A 17,751-nucleotide genomic window follows, 5' to 3' on the forward strand; every position below is an offset into this window, starting at 1 on the left:
GTCTTCACTTTGAATGACCCAGAAAGAAAGGGAGATGATTGACATACCATCCGGTTCAGTGGGACACAGTTCACAGGGATCACCCCAGCCTTCTCCTTTCAAGGCACAGCAGCATTCCTGTTTGGAGTGATTTCTGGATTTGGGTGATGAACACTTTCCTCCTTCAAACTTCGCATAACAGTAGCTCATTCGCAAATCTGTAGCATAAATTCAAGAGGCGCTTTAGTTGCAATCCTACTAAATCATTATAGTATAATAGTAAATAAAAGCAATCTATTCCATTTAGGGTGCTCTCTTCTCATCACTAATAGTAGTAGTCCTAAGTCATTATAATAGTAGCTGAGCTGAAATCAAAAAATATAAACTCATGCCATTTGCAGCAACCTGGATGGAGTTGGAAGGGATCATGCTCAGTGAAATTAAACCAGAAGGAAAAGAGAAATACTGGATGGTCTCACTCATAGCAGGAATTTAGAAAACCCGAATAAGGGATCAGGAAAAAGACTAATTATAATAAAGTAAAATCAAAATCAACAAGCAATTATAAACCAGAGACACACTAAGGGGAGGGGATGTGAGGGTAGAGGGAGAGGAGTAGGATCAAAACAAGGGTGGTGGGAATTTTATGGGGACTATAACCAAGATGAAAATGTATACATTGTACAAAAATGAAAAATGATGTAAAAAATATACAAAATAAAAAAATAAAGAAAAAAATAGTAGCTGAGCTGAGATCTTTAGTCCTAGGTGACTTCTGCAATGAAAGCTGGTGCACACATCTGCTGACTTTCACATTAATATTTCTCACTCTAATCAAATTTCCAAAATACCCTGATATGAATAATGCAATGTAACACTGCCACATTTCAAAATTGACATCATCAGTGACTTCTGAACAGGAACACTTAGAGATCATTCACAAGATCCCTTCATTGACAGCTCAGCTTGTACTTGTGCTGGATAACACTTAGCAAGCACAAAAGTTAAGGCAGACCTCCCAATTCTAGTGCTTGGGTTATCATGATGTACTCGTTATTCTTTGTCTCTCAGCCCTGGAAATAGGCATAGAGCAAATAAAGAATTGGTAATTTTTCTATTGGTAAAAATATAAAAGAGTGGTTGGTCACTGAAGCAGCTCCTCATGGAGTTGTCTACATATTGCAAGTGGAATTTCTGAAGATTTTACACACAGAGACACACATCTACACACAGAGAAGCTTGTTTGGCTCAACTGAGAGAGGGGAGGTAGAGAGAGGACAGGGAGATGGGTGGATGGGAGACTGATCTTTCTTCCAAAGAGTATATGTCTTTAATATCAATTGTTTCCTGGTGATTTCAAAATAGAAGATGGAATCTAGTTCTTATGAAATTCTTCAACATTGCTTGACATAATTTTGGAAAGTGACTTTTCCATTTCTTATAAAGCAAATTGAGTGACTTTAAAAAGTGAGCTCATTCAAGAACTTGGAGTATGTTTTCCCTCAATTTTGTCTTCCAAAGTTTGCAAACTCTGCTCAAGTTACACAGAGGCTAAAATGTGCAGGTTTTAAGGAAATGCTTTCAGATGCATTTTACATAGTTATCTTTTTTTTTTTTTTTAATATATCTAACCAAGGCCACCCTGTCCTGTCAGGTAGCAAATTATTATGTGGACTGGTAAAAATAAAACCCAATGGCTGGTCACAGGTATTTCTGTTAAGAGCACCTCACCAGCTTTTATTTCATGACAAAGGAGGCAGTGGACAAAGAAGACAATGTAAGAATAATTGAATTGCCAAAGAATTAAAGTAAAATCTATCTGTCTATGTATTTATCTATGTGTCTATGTATGTATCTATCATCTATTTATTCATCCATTCCTCTATTAATATTATTTACAAGGTCCTGGCAAGTCAAATTCAGTTCACATCCCCTCAATGGACTCTTTATGGTCACCAATCCCAAATAAATTGTCTCCCTAATTTCTATTCCATCTCCACATCTGTTACGGTTAGGACCTAACAGGTACCCTCAATGAACTACAATGAAGGTCAGAAGCAATAAAATCCAGCCAGTTTGTATCCTACTGCATGTCTGCCATCCAAATATTTGCTAAATAGCTTCAAGATTTAACAATTTAAATCTTGGAGGACACCTTTTGATTTGCTTAATTCTTCAAGTTCATCGTCACAAGTAATGTTTGTGTTTATTGGTCTGTTTTTATATTTATGCCTACAAGTCTCTTAAGATATAATTTAGGGACTTCTCACAAAAATGTCTCAACAAATAGATTAAACTTAATTCTCTCCTTTATCTTCTAGTTGTAATGTTTCTTTTAAATTTAGATCCATGCATATTGTAATTTTGGTGCACAAAAATTCTTGTTCTCCTTTCATTTTATCACTAACCTGTTCCGTACCTTAGGCCCCAACAATACTCCACTATCCCAACCCCTGAAAAAAAAAAAAAATCTAGGCATTACACAGAGGCTCAAATACATAAAGTTTAGGGTGAGCCTAAGTGACAAATGCACAAATGCCCTACGCTGAACTCTGTAAGTTGAGAGGCTCATTTATATCTGTGACCTGCGCTAGGATCTGCTGACCTGAGTCTAAGCAACTTGTTCTTTCAAAAATAGTATTTGTGGTTCCACAGAATTTTCTCATTTCATGGACAATAAGTCTGACTCCTAATTTGTTATCTTATGAGAAAAACACAGCTCTTAATTCCCTGGCTCCAACAAAATCTGTATCCTGTGGGAGATTTACATTTGCTTGTGGTGAGTCTCTCCAATTGGTTTATTAATCAAGGGCCTTTCACTGAGAGAGCACAGATCACCTACATACTTCAACTAGGGCGCGCCAGGGTGCCTGTTTACCCGTCCACCTGCAAGGAGCCCTTAATGACCTCTGAAATTTCATCAGAACTGCAAAAGTCACTTTCCCTGCTTGCATTCCTCGATTCTGGCTCTGTCTCCTGGAGCTGAGCATGTGGCAGAGCCGCTCACAGCTGGGCTAATTCTTCCTGCAGTGTTAGCTTGCTCTTTGACAGGCCAGTGCAAATTGAATTAATAGCCTATGAGTTTCCTCTGGCTGGCCACATAGGCAGATTCACACCTGGTTTCTCACTGCTTTCTTTCCAAAGTCAGGCCAAGCCAAAGGCACACAAAAACAAAGGAATAGGAGTTAGAATTTATCTGTCCAGTCTGTACCATACAAATAGAATATTGTGCTTGTTTGAATCAAGCACCACTCCATCCACAACCGCCAAATCCATGTGGGCCTCTGATAGTTACCTACAAGATCTAACCAAAAGATAAGTCTCAACTATTTTCCTTCACATTTCTAAATATTGGATAATAAAACAACCAGTTGAAAAGTAAAAAGTTAATCAAGAGAACAATAGCTAGATTCTGTGAAAATTCAGAAACTAACTTTGTCACATATTCAGATTGCTTGGCAAATTGTTATTACTGTTGTTTCAAATGAGGTAATTGAGCTTCCAAAAGACTAAATGACTTATTCTAGAGTAAAAATAGCAGGCCTGAGGATCCGAATCTAATTTTTGGAATCTTAAATGATATACATTTCCCCTTATTTGGTAATATGGCAGCAAAACAAAACAAAAATAATAACCAAGGGGGCGGGGGGTTGGGGGGGGAACTAGAACAATAAAACAACAACAACAAATATGTGGGGTGAGGGAGAGGAGAAATATTTGTGCTTATGTGTTTTTTCAATTCATTAAACTGGCTCGTACAAACAGAGAGACATATAATTGCATTGTTTAGGGATAACTAAACAGTTTTCTGGGACATAATATGTTGTATTATGCTTAAGTTTACCCTCCCTTTTTTTAAATTCTCGAGTATTCATAAAAATTGACTAGTGCCCAGCAAGCATCCTGCAGAGTCCAAATTTATTTAGAAAACTTGTGATGAAAGGCTTGGGTACATCTTCAGAGGCAGAGAATGTAGAACTGACATTCTCTTAGGCTTTGCTGTATTCAGTGGCTCCTGGTTGATCCCTTACTGAGACTTAGGAGCATTTGTGTTCTTAGGGGGAGAGCAAGGTTGAACTGTTGCTACAGTTGTATAAGCAACCATAACTTGATGGATGAGTTTTTAACTTTAAAATAAAAAATGAACTTTCTGACATATGGTAATCATTAGGCCTCTGGATGAATGAAAACTCTCCATCTTCTCTTATACTAAGAATCAAAGTTTTGCTATGTTTTAAAAATGAAACCACAACAAATAAAGGTAATGAAAGTGGAAAGCCTTCAAAGGCACTTACCTTGGCACCTTCTTCCAGTGGAGGACAATGAGAACCCATCTGGACACAGACATTTGAAGCTGCCTTCAGTGTTACTACAGGTGCCCAAAGCACAGATTTCTGGCTCTTCAACACACTCATCAATATCTAAAAGAATTACATGTGTCAAAGTCAAAACACAATGGAGACACCAGCATCGGTTACCAAACCCAAAATGTGGAAGAACAAAGTTTCATACCTCTTCCAATAATGGAGAGTGTTTCTTATAACATAATGCTATGAGTGAACTTCTAGACTCTCATGACTTTTTAAAAGTTAGTTGTGGAATCTGCAAGTGACGACTTCTAAGGGGTCAATGAAAACACTCCTTACCCAGACTGAATTGCCTGGCTAATTAGAAATATTGGCGTCATTTCATATCACCCTAAGCTAGGAGAGAAGCAAGAGACTGCAGAATCTGACTTCCCCCATTGAAGAGTAAGCAGAAGTTTGAAACTTCAAGTGTATAGACAATGAGTTACTCAGTGAGAGATCTAAGACTTTGAACCCAATCTGTTATTTTCCACCAATGCCAAAGCAATAAAATCATGAATTTTATAAGGACACTAAAAATCTATGCTGAGGAAACTACAGATATTGCAGAAGATGAAGCTCCTAATTCATTTGCAGCTTACTAATCTTGATGACAGACATTAGGAAGCTGACACTCTTAAAATTATGTAACCATAGGTTTAGTTTGCCTGCGAGAGTTCTAGCTTGTGCCTGTTGATCTGGTCCATTTTTAACAGTGCCATCCTCAAAACTGTCCTGATTTCACTAATAAATTACATGGTCATCCTGCTGATGGAGAAAGTATGGAGACTCTTTCCAAACAATCACCCATCTTGCCCCTGACTTTCAGCAGGAATTTCCGTGAAAAAGAGATAGCTATTTTTATGAAGCCACCTTTTTCAACAAAACATATAATATCTCATATTTTAGGGCTCTTATTGTCCCATGTTTATGCAAAGAGTTCTACCCATACCAAAATGCATTCATTTTATTCAAGTTTATTTCCATGAAGCCCAACTAAGGGGAATTTAGGAAATGAACTCCATTATCTGACATAATATCATAAACACCACACAATAGATATTCTAGAAATGTGCGATGCAAAGTGATTATCTTTCTGTATAATGTGAAACCAGCCTCTTTATCACTCCATGTTATTGTTGAATTTAAATTGTACCATGTTTCCTGTGGCTTGTTAATAAACCTGAATTGTTGATGATGATTAAATTAGTCCATTTTCATACTCCCTCTACTCCCACATGCAAACTTTTCTTTAAAAAAGAGCCAATTTTTGTAAAAATCCTCAAATATTTCTTTTCGGTTGTCTTTGTCATTGTTATGATTCTTTCTCTTATGGTAGAAATTAATTCATAGGTGATGACTTCATAAGTGGGGAGACTGTAGAATGGACATATTGATTATTTAGGAAGTAAATTTTTTTCCCTTACATTCCCATTCTGTTCATTTTAGGGGAATATTGCATTAGTCATGGAATAGGGAAAGTCAATATTTACTAAAGTAATCCTCTTAATTGCATTTAGGCCTAATTTTGATTAAATGTTTTCCTTTGGAATATTAACACTTTACTATGATTTCAACTGGATATACAATAAAATTTCTTTATTTTTTAAAAAAGATTTATTTATTTATGCATATAAGAGCTGGGGTGTAGGCCAGAGTTGCAGGGGGTGAGAGGATTCACCAGAGAGAGAATGGGGAGTGGAACGGTCAGATCTACTGAAATCCACTGCTGAGGGGAGCAGAGAGTGAGATAGGAAAGGTCTGCTGCACCATGTGGGTCAGCTCCCTGTCTGAGGATTGAACTCGTGCTGCAGTGGCTGGGGATTGCTTTATAGTGCTGAGACTAATCCCTTGTACCACCAGGGAGGCCCATAATAAAATTTCCTGATGATGGTAAAAGTAGAGAAAATTTTTACTAGTTATGAATGAGATGTAGATCTATTTTAAAGTGGGAATAAAGACTAGATAATTTCTTAAAAATCCTTTCAACCCCAGTTATTTATGGAATTCTAGCAATTAATGTCCTTCATTTAATGCAATGAAGTGTGTATTGAGGAATGCAATACTCTAAATTTCGCTGAGAATTTATTTATAGCAGCATTTCCATTGTTCTATAGGTCAAAGCAACATAGAGATAGCCACATTCATCCAGCCTTGAATGTGATCACTAAAGGTTCTAACTGGAATCAGGGAGATATTTTTAGTTGTAACCTATCTGCATTTAAAAATATGTAATTCAGGATTTTTTACAAGCTGCATGAAAGCAGAACGGAAAACAGTCAGGGTCATGGCCACCCACATGCACAGAGTAAAATTACTTCATTAGAGATTAACATGGGAATTAGAGGTTCTGGTTTCACCACCTAAGTATAAAATTGCAAGTCACACTTCTGTTCTTGGATTGTTTCTAATATGAAGTGTTCCAAAATGAAAATACCATCACACTTTCACAAAAACTTTTACTCAGATTAACCAAGTGCTCACTTCCAAAACTTGATAGTGCTCCTACCTTCACACTTGTCATTCTGTAGACTGTATCCAGGTGGACAAATGCATCGGTAGGACCCATCCAAGTTTTGACAGGTGCCTGGTGCACATTTCCCAGGTTCCAGAACACATTCATTGATATCTGAAAAGAAAAGGGAAAAGGAAAGAAAAGGTTCCCACTTACATCAGGCAATGAACATTTAAAGAAACTGGAATCAAAGAAATACATGAAACTAAAGTCCACAAAATTTTACCTTGGAGAAAAATTAACAACTCAATAAAAATAAGCTTTATTGAGCTTTTAGAAGTGTGTAATATAACAACCATAGTTTATTTGACCTACCACAAATTATATACTTCAAGAAAAATATGGCATGTAAAAAGTTAATGGGTATGAAGAGTTTTAAGGCACCCAAAAATTTTTGTAAGTGTCTACTACAAAACTATTTTGAAGGAAATATATAAGAAATTACAATTGTATACTGAACAATTTTACTGCTAAATGTAACAGTTTAACTGTTCTCCTTGAGTACAATAACATAATTTTAAGAGGGAAAAGTTTATGTATGTGCATGTAGATATATACATACACACATATATTAATATGAAGTAAATATTATAATTAACTGGTGTGTATATATAGATGTATATATGTACCATACTAAATACCATGTGTGTATGTAGTCTACATGCATGATTGGTATGATTTTACTCTGATTTCCTCCAGAAGGACAGCTGATGATAGAGACTACCTGACTCTTTGAGTGATCTGTCTCTGCACTCTCTGGAGGCAGAACTCACCCACACAGGTTCTCCCATCTGGAGCCACCTCATAGCCTTCATTGCACTGACACTGGAAGGACCCCACTGTATTGATGCACTGGCCATTTCTGCAAAGGTTCCCATTTCCAGTTGCACATTCATCAACATCTGCCAAAAAACAGAAACAAAAACAAAAACAAAAACAAAAAAAGCTTTGCTATAGTCCAAAGAAAATGTCATAATTCCAGCAATGATCAAGACCTTTTAAGGGGGAAAATATTTATTGTGAATTTTGGTGGCCATTGTGGCTCAGTCAAACTTACATTTCAATGAAATTCTAGTTTTCAATAGACTTGGGTTTAAACAACCTGTCATAATCTAACAAGATTACACAATTCTGTTCTTACAGATTGATCATTTATATTAAAATTTTATCAGTTTAATTCTGATCTTCCTTTAGATTTTATTTTTTAAAGACTAACACTAACACAATACGCGAAAGAGCTGAGGTTAGTAAGTATTCTTGCCATTAGAAATATATAAACTTAGCTTCTAGTCCAACACAAAATTTGGTTCATTATCCTTGCTTATGACTCATATTGCCTGTTTCATAAGGAGGATTTTATAGATGCAATTATTTACTTCTTTTAAGATAGGTTACAGTGAACCATCGAGACATTATTCCCATGTTCCGTAATTTGTTCATAAAGAATTGCTTGTGCATGTCTTAACTTAACCACTTTAATATATTTTGACATTTATTTAATTCACAGCATAGTAGACATAAAACTTATAGCTGCTAATGAGCATTTTAATAAAAATAATGGCTGCATTATTATGTTTGGCATTTAACTAGCACAGTATATTTGACAAGTCTTTTAACTGATTGCCATGCACAGGGAGGCATATAATAAAAACAGATAGCCAGCTGGCACACAGGAGATGAGGCTAATAATGGCAAAGAACACTTATAAAACTGACTTCCTTCGGTGACTTGCTATTGCCCACACGTACCTATACAGTCATTGTTGTGAGAAAGGATGAAACCATGATTGCAGCGGCAGTTGAAGGAGCCAATCGTGTTTCGGCAAGTCCCATTCCCACAGGCATCTCTTTCACATTCATCTATGTCTATAGGAACAAAGGTCACAGAAAATCAGGATTACTGATGGCAGAAGAGGTCACATGGTTACCACGTGAAAGGGCATTTTAGGGCTCACATGTGTCATAGGCTGACTGAGAACTTGTCAATGTTGGTATTAGCTCCAGCAGGGACAGCTCCCGGTCAGAACCAGCAAGAGGTGAGGTTCTGAAGCTCAGGAATAAACTGCTTTCCTTGGTTGGTTTGTGAAAGGAGAAAGCTAAGGACGTGAATTATTTCATTCTATTTACTTCTAGAATTCTTCACCCTTGCTGCTTTTCTCAGATATTTCCACTTGCAGCTGGAAAATTCTATGTGGATCTGGGTCTTGATTTGCTGCCACCCTTGGCATACTTCAGCCTTGAAAATTCCCACTCCAGTTTACCATAAAAGCAGTTATTCACTTCATATTACCCCTAAATAAGCAACAAAATAAATCAGGTTTCTAAATCACAGGAGCATGTTTGACATCTTCTCCTTTCCCCAGTCTATCCCTAAAAGCCATGGCCAATCCTAGCGGTGAACTGGTGTCACTCTTCTAAGCTATCCAAATAGGAAGGCACTTAGTCTGACTCTTCTCATATACTCACTCTTGCATTACTATTTGTTTTTTTTATTGATCCATTCTCTTTGACCTCTGTAAAGCTATTTTGGTGTCTTATATGTCTTTGCACTTTGGTTTAGCAGTCAATATCTTTCTTATAAAGAGCAGGTGTACATTGTATAAAGAAGGAAACAAAAATGGAAGTGCTCGTTTGTGAGCATAAGGCAGGAGGAGGAGGGCCAGGCCAAAGGGAGGGGGAGGGGAAGGTAACACCTCAGCTTAGCAAAATGTTGCACTTAGTGTTAGGATTTTCTTTGCTTTCAAATTTTGACATGAAGATAAATCATCTGTGATCCTAAATCAGGAAGCTAAGTCTGACTCCAAAGGGACTCCAATATTTGTATCTTTGATTGAAAAATATATACAACTGCAAACAAGACCTTGTGCCTTGATTTGCTTATAGCCAAACTAGTGAAGTTCTTCGGTAGGGCAAGTTCTTTGATAGGGAGGTCCAGATTATTCAGATAGGAGAGGAGAAAGAAAGTCTCATTGGTTGTGCAGGGGATAGCACCCAGTGAAGAGGAAGGATGGTTACCCTCTTTTAATTTAAAACTTGTTATCTGCTCTGAAGAAGACAAAACTTTATGGGAATGTTCTCTAATGGAGGAGTCCAATTATAGCCACAGGCAAGTGCTTTAAACATTATTCAATTGATTGTTCTTTTTCCAGCTGTGAAACTGATTCATATTCATGAAGTCCCCCAAAGACTTAATGGATATTGCTTTGAAGTAGAAAAAGAAAGGAGGGAAAGAGAGAAAATGATTAATTACATATTTGAAGTTTATTCTAAGTCAACGGCCTGATTCAGAACTAAAACCAAGTAAGATTTAAAATTTTGAGCTCTTTTCCCTTAGGAAAACGTTTCTTAGGGTTTTTTGTGGTGTTTTTCTTTCTGTCTTGCTTTCTCTTTGCCTTTATAGGATTTGTAAATTTCCCTTTGATGCTCTGGTAGAAACTATAGACACTTCTCAAAAAATTCTCATCCTTAAACTCAAAGGCTGCACTCTGTTCCAATAAGACAAACTCACATACTATTATAAAAGAATAATAGACTATCACCATTAATAATATTTTTTGTCTTAATATATTTCTCAATTTATCCCTTAGTCAATAGTTTTTCTGACCTAATGGCCAAATTAGTATCAAGGAAGAGATTTATTATGTTCAGATTGCCAAAGATTAAATACCAAATGATGTTTACTAGTTTGCTTGTGTTTTTATTTCATAATACTACTACCAAAAACTTGTGTTGAACTTTCATATATATCACAATGTAAATGAATTTTGCAATAGGATATGAAGAAAACATGAAATGGTAATCACATACTCACCCAAACACATAGTTTGATCAGCATTTGTTTTAAAACCAGTGTGGCAGAGGCAATAAAAGCTCCCAACTGTGTCAATGCACTGCCCATGGCTGCATATATTGGGGATTTCTTGACATTCATTGCGATCTGTAGATAAAAAGCATCTTAGTGGAAACTCAGAAAGACAGAATCAGAATGAATAACTTACTCCTAGGTTTTGCTCTCAAGATTAATCCCCACTCTAACCTAAGCAGGTGAAACAAAGGGTAAAATTATATTTTGTCTCAAAGTTAGTTAAAACTTGCCCTCATTTACTATTCAGCGTATACTCACAATATACGAAGCAATGAAAAACGGGAAGTATCCAAAAATCTTCTGAGACATGGGAAAACTTAGACACAGAATTTGGAAGAAATAGCCAAGCAGACAAATAATCCATTTGATCATCTGCCTAAGCATCACCACAAATTATGAAATTAATTGAAATATTTTGTCTGGTAAAGTTTTGGAGTTTTGAATCATGGATCCTTCAAGACTTCCTCTGGAAATTTATATCAAAGTTATATAAATTCCATTGCTATGACAGCTCTTCTTAATGGACAGCCCACATTGCCCCTTGTTCAAATTTCACCTCATTGTCTTGCCTTGTTCTCAAAACCTTTTGTTTCATCTTAGCCATGTTTTTGGGTATATACATGGCTCCCTTTAGCCCTTGACAGTCCCAATGATGTTTATTTTGATTCATAGTCATTCCAGTGAAAGGCCTCTTACCTTGTTTCTGCCAGTTGTTAAACTCTAAATTATATTTATTATCAAGTGAGTGTTTGCAGCTCCCCTGAAAACTGATTAACTCAGGGGCAGAATTTACTACATGAATCCACAAATGACATAATTACATGCCTACTTAGGTCTCTGATTTAAATTGCTAAAGCTTTCAAGATTCTATATCGAGGGCAAATGTAATTGAAAGAGTACTGTATCATGATTTTCCTTGTCACAAAAGAAAGCAAATAGCAGAACGCCACCTCAGGTGTGGATGCTGTGGGGCATAGCAGCACCTGCTCTCAGGTGAATATTCCAGACTTGCTGTTTGCCTGCTCCATCTACTCAGAAGACAGCAACTGGGAATGAGTACTTTTTTGCTGCAGCTTGGACCTCCTCAGGTAGTCCTGGGAAGATGCTAGGGACTAACACTTTCTTCTCTCTGGGGCCCAGAGGAAATGAAGAAAATTAAGGCTTTTCTTACAAAGGGATTCCCAATTAGGAATTTTCTTTCCTCCATTGCCCATTTCATGATGTTTTTTCAAATATGAAGCACGGGAGCTTTCAGAGTCTATTGGTGAAACAGAAAGCTACCATTCTGGAGAATTTAATTGTGAAACTCACTTTTCCTTGAGACCAGAAAATGGGGTTCTACAAGCTCCAAGCTGGAAGATTATGTCTGAGATTGGAATAGAGGTTTAAATTGGTGACAGGCAGGAAAACAACACAGCAAAGAGGGAGGAGATGATGAAGTAGCTGGAAAGAAACTGTCTCTTATTCCCCAGCTTTAGACTTTTCAGAAGGGGGTTGCGTCTGCTGTGACTGCATAGCTCCTGAGGAAAGATCAGGATCCTGGGCACAGATACCTAAGTGCGTCTCTGTGGCATTATGGTCAATTGTGACTTGTGGTTTGAAATGATATACCTATGAATTGAAATAAGCATCTTGTGATAGAAAGAAAATGAAATTTTAGTTCTCATGCTATAATGTCTAAAAGTGTGATGTATAGTTTAGCAACTAATGATATTATAAAAGATTTTTAAAGTAAGATATGATGAAGACATTGCCAGTGTAAAGTCTTCAACTCTAGTGACTGGATAATTACAAAACTCAAATCTATTTTCTTTCTTCTGAGGCTTTCAATGAATGAGGGAAATTGAATATTGGCTGCAAACAACATTCAAGCAAAGTACTTATCACCGGGTAAGTCTTATTAATGTTAATGTTCTACAAGAAAATATGGCAGGGCTTAACCCCCAGCAGGCCCTGACTGGATGTCTTGCCTTGATGTATAAATAGCTCATCCCACTTTTTGCCTGAACATGAAATATTGTGAAATGACACTTTCCACATTATCGACAATTCTTTATTTTGATTGGAATTATTTCACCCAGTTTCAAAGAAATATAAATTAAGAGCAAAATGCAGGGAAGTGGTATCAATGCCAAGTTTCACTAGGGTATTGTGGCTTATATCAGAGACGTCCTCACTTTTCCTGTCCTTTTTATTTTTTTTTAATGAGTGGATAATAACCGCTCTGTTGACAAAATGCTAAATAAACACTTGCATATGTTCCTTTAAACTCAACAAAACAAGTCTTGATTCTGAAAGTGAGTTTTTGTTCTGTTATTACACCCTCTTCCACCAAGGTCTCATAAAACAATGCAAAGTACCCTACAGAGAGCTGCACACTTCCTACCACTTAATCATTGCTAAGCAAGGAAATCTAAGGAAAATTTGATCGCGTTCTCTTGTGTTGTTTTATTCACAAATGCATAAAATATCCAGGAAACTCCCTGGAAAACAAACTGTAAGCAAAACAACACCTTCTTCCTGATCTCTACTAAATATACAATGATTTATAGTTACCCAAAAACTTACATGAAAATAATTCTAAGGCATTATTTTTTTCTGAGCTCCCCAACTAGTGTTTTGATACCACTGGCTACAAGATACCATCAAATCTTAATACTATTACTGTTAATACTATTAATTAAGAGCAAGTAATACTATTACTATTAATACTATTACTATTAATTTAAGTTGATAACAGCCTTCTTATTTTTACCACATAGAGAGGTGATATGTCCATAGGATGGGAAGTCTAGGTTTCCCCGAAATGTTCATATAGGCTTCCCCAAGATGCCTTCCATGATGTGCCACCTTAGCAAGTGGATCATTTCAAGCTAAGCACGATGGAGGGAGATCACTCTCTCTCTCTCTCCCCACCCCCCACCGCTCCGTGGGTTTTAAGAGAAACTACCATCTCTCAATTACCTAGAAGAAAAAGATTAAGGTGATGCCTAGATCTAGGTTTGTGACCAAAAATAAACTTTCTATCAGAGAAATCTATCTATATGGCAGGCAAACATCTCATTACAGAGCATCTGGGTTTTAGAGTTATATGGGTCACTCTTCTCACTCTTTGAAGACCCAGGTCCATTTGTTCAGGAAAAGGTTTTTCCTATACACTCTAGGATTTATAGCCATGTCTATAAATTCTCTATAAATGTAATTAAAATTCTCTATAAATGTAATTAAAATTTCTTTTTTTCCCCCTAATAATCTGATAGTTACTTGTTTGCTTGACCAGGTGGAAAAGAACTTAAGAGAGACAAGAGGAAATTTGCCCTCTGCCTTTATACCTGATAAAAATGAACAACAAAAATAGCTAACTGCTAGGGGACAGTTTCTCCATTTTACCACAGGTGACTTATAGCCAATAAGATTGTTAGTATTTGTTGTCCTCAGTGAGTGGTCTTCCATCTGTAAGATGATCACAAGGAAGAATGATATTGCTGGCTCTTTCTGTCCAGTGTATGAATCTGTCCCAGTTCAAGAGAGTTTCACTGTGTAGCTCTGGGGTGAGGGCCTCAGATGGTGACAATCTCACCTGTCAAAGGCGACTATTTGAAAGGAAAAAAAAAATTGGTCCTGAATCTTTGTTAGGTGTACGTGTGTATTTGTGGAAGTGAGTGCAGCAGGTAGCAGATAGGTAAATATGAAATCTGTGTAAGGACATGGTTTATTTCATATTTTGAAAACACACCTATGAGGGGGAAGCAAGGGTGGAGTTTTTTTTTTTTTTTTTTTTTTTTTTTTTTGTGGGACCCTCGCCGGGGGCCGGGGAACAAACTGGCGCTGCAGAGGCTGCGGGCAGCCTCACAGCCCAGGCTCAACCGCTGTGCCACCTGGGGAGGCCCCAGGGTGGAGATATTTTAATGATTTTCCTTCAATAATTTTCCTTTGTTTTCAGTTTAGTTACTAAAACTCAGCTCTCTAAATCTTAACGCAGGTGTGCCTGAACCTAACCACAAAAGACATCTAGGCATCAGGAGCTTGACAGAGACAGCCAGGTGGGGGGCACCCTCAGCCTCAGGGGAACTGTCCACCATTGCATTGCCCCCTGGGGATCCACCCACCATTGCACTGCCCCCTGGGGACCCACCACCATTGCACTGCCCCCTGGGCACCCACCCACCATTGCACTGCCCCCTGGGCACCCACCCACCATTGCACTGCCCCCTGGGCACCCACCCATCATTGCACTGCCCCCTGGGGACCCACCCACCATTGCACTGCCCCCTGGGGACTCACTCACCATTGCACTGCCCGGTGGAGGTGAAGCGGTAGCCGGGTTTGCAGTCACAGCGGTAGCTGCCCGCGGTGTTGATGCACTCAGCATTACGCTGGCACACGGGGCCATTCTGACACTCGTCGATATCTACAAGCAGAAGAGAATGAATTTGAAGGAGAACAGAACTGGTCTCAACTTGATGAAGCTTTTCACATAAAATAGATTTACATTTCCTTGTTTTGATCAGTTCTATGGAACAGACAATGGAAGACTGGAAGACTGAAAACTCATTTCCTACTTTTTCTACTTCACAAATGTGAGGATTTGATTTGTGAACACATATGTGAACATATATATAAAAGAAGTCATGAAACTCCAGGACTTCACATGGGTATAGATGAATATCCTAGGCAGTTTATTTTTTGCTGAAAGCTCAGTTTCCTGATTCTATTAGGTTGCTTTTGTCTGAGAGGTTGCAAGACCTGCAAAGTAGAGCTTCTCAAACCTTAAGTGTGCATACAAATTACTTAGGATCTTGTTGAAAGGCAGATTCTGGCTCAGCAGGTCTGGGGAGAAGCCTGAGATTCTGCACTTCCAATTAGCTGCTAGGGGATGCTGGCCTCCTGGTCCACAGGCAGCAGGGCTGGGGAGGCTCCTGCTAAAATTATTGTCACAAGGCAGTCAAATCAAAGAAATACAACATGAGAGTCTGGACAGAAAATGACTGAAAACAACACAACTTTCCTCATCAAATTAAAAAAAAAAAAAAATGGATATTTGTACTCCAAGCTCTAACTATGCTCACAGGACTGGCTGTTTGCTTCCTTTTTTTTTTTTTTTTTTAAAACAGGTATCCAGTATAGTCCAAATATGTGGTATTGCAAAAGCTACTGCCCAGCGCATGCTATATCAAGGGACAAATATATGTTCCCTGTCTCTGCTGCAATCAAACAATCTAGTTCAGTCTAAGACCAGTAAAGGGAAGAACCTGTAGCACAGTGGGGAGGCGGCCTTTTGCTCAGCACTGGGGTTTGCATGGAAGTTGGCTCAGCCAAAAGAGTTCCCACAAGGGGGCGGCACATACATCAGCATAAGCCTCTTTGGTGTGTGCTTCTGTGGTGGGAAAAAACCCTCAGGATTAGCTGTCAATCAGTGGGACTTTCTGTCTAATGTGGGGTGGGTGGGCCCCCTTGTGTAACAGACATCAGAGCCAAAGTATGTCTGTCTCAGGGGGCCGTGCACCACTGTGTCAGGCAGACTTCCTGCACCCAGCACTGCCTGACCTGCCATGTCTCCCCTGCTCTTAATTAAGAATGTACAGAAACCCGGAACACAGCTTTTGTTCGTGGAGACGCCAAAGGGTGTCACAGAGAAGCATTTTTGTGCTGCTTCAGATGCCTAACATCTGACTACATGCATACTTGAGCAGAACAGACACATCAGTGCTCCCTAAATCACTTCTGGAATCCATTCCAATTTCAGTATACTGAGGCATGTATTAAATCAACCTTCATTTTCTGATTCTGAGCGTGTGCTGGGAAGCAGCTGACTCTGGATTAAACATTCATCCACAAGATGGATATCTTGTGAACAGACCCAAAACTGGAGTATTTTATAATCTCAATGGCCACCAAATGCTAGCCTGACAGCAAGCACCTTGCACTGGTGCAGCTGCAGGTCTTCAATTTCATATGTGTAGCCAGGTCTAGGTGGACTTGGTGGTCAGGGGTGGCCTGACCTATGGTTCTGGCCAAGGGCTGCTGCTTTAGCAAATAAAGGAACCAGAGAGGCATGTGGCAAAGTAACCATCAAAGTGATCTCTGAATGGAAGAGAAGGGGAGAGGCCATATGTAGGTGGCAGGCACCCCAAGGCATGTATGAAAGGGCAACCTGTGCCCTGAAAAAGGTGGCCAACTACAGGGCTGTGAGACAATCTCTCCCTCATGATCTCCAACCCCCCTCACCCCATATGTCTCTTCCTTGATGGCTTTTCAAAGCACAGGGGCTAGGACCAAGGCCTGAAATGACTCTGAAATGGAGTGCTCATTCCTGCTCCCTGAACCCCCACACTAGAGAGAATAAGGGACATGTGCCGACTTGGCCCCAGTAACCGAGGGTCTGGTGAGGAGAATTTAACAAGCATGTGCTTTTAGGACCATAACTTTACTCATGGCCTAGAAGTTGTCTCTAGTTTAGGAGGGAAAGTTTTTTTAACATTAAAATGTTGACATATGTGCTCTAATACATGCTCTGAGGGGTAGTAACCCTTCTTGACATGAGCAAAAACTCCACTAGAGGCCCCAAGTTTAAATATTAAATCGAAAATTATTCCAGCTATGCTAGAGCACATGGCGTATTTAATAACAAGTAATGTCTCTTTTACTAAAATGTGAAAGAACGCTATCTTCCCCAGATGTAGGGGAAAGATGAAGTGCTGCAAGGAATGCGCAGAATCACAGTATACACACATGGCAGGGGAGGTAATTCGAAAATGAAAAAAGTACCATTTGCGTGCATGCCAACATTCTTCATATAAAATCGAATTTGCTGTTCTTGCCATTTGGAATTCTCTCATGCATTTGGAATATTTGCATTAACCTTGTTTTCACTTGGGAGTAGCAAAGGCCCCATTTGGAAGAAAAACACTGATTTTAAGATTCAACTCAAGATGACTGCCCACCCCTCATGCTCGCTTTCAGCAATGTGAAACAAAAGCCATGTATCTGACACACCCAGGAACTCAAGGCTTTTTCATATCAACTGGGAAATCTAATACATTGTGT

At 38.5% G+C, this 17,751-nt stretch overlaps 1 protein-coding gene across 2 annotated transcripts in view; it reads right to left on the reverse strand.

The window, feature by feature from the left end:
* The window catches only part of FBN1 (fibrillin 1), a 238,049-nt gene that overhangs the window by 26,599 nt on the left and 193,699 nt on the right, over positions 1–17,751 (reverse strand). The window contains exons 44-50 of one of the 2 annotated variants that reach the window (XM_037502430.2): positions 14,993–15,115; positions 10,651–10,776; positions 8,589–8,705; positions 7,614–7,742; positions 6,835–6,954; positions 4,275–4,400; positions 48–197 (exon numbers count right to left, since the gene is read on the reverse strand). The exons of the other annotated variant lie outside the window; for it this stretch is intronic. Of the exons in view, the coding sequence (XP_037358327.1) occupies positions 48–197; positions 4,275–4,400; positions 6,835–6,954; positions 7,614–7,742; positions 8,589–8,705; positions 10,651–10,776; positions 14,993–15,115 (891 nt within the window). The remainder of the gene's footprint in view (positions 1–47; positions 198–4,274; positions 4,401–6,834; positions 6,955–7,613; positions 7,743–8,588; positions 8,706–10,650; positions 10,777–14,992; positions 15,116–17,751) is intronic. 2 annotated transcript variants of the gene reach the window in all.

This window comes from Talpa occidentalis, unplaced genomic scaffold (assembly GCF_014898055.3).
Source record: "Talpa occidentalis isolate TD23 unplaced genomic scaffold, MPIMG_talOcc4v2.1 talOcc4.11, whole genome shotgun sequence".
Classification (NCBI taxonomy): Eukaryota; Metazoa; Chordata; class Mammalia; order Eulipotyphla; family Talpidae; genus Talpa; species Talpa occidentalis.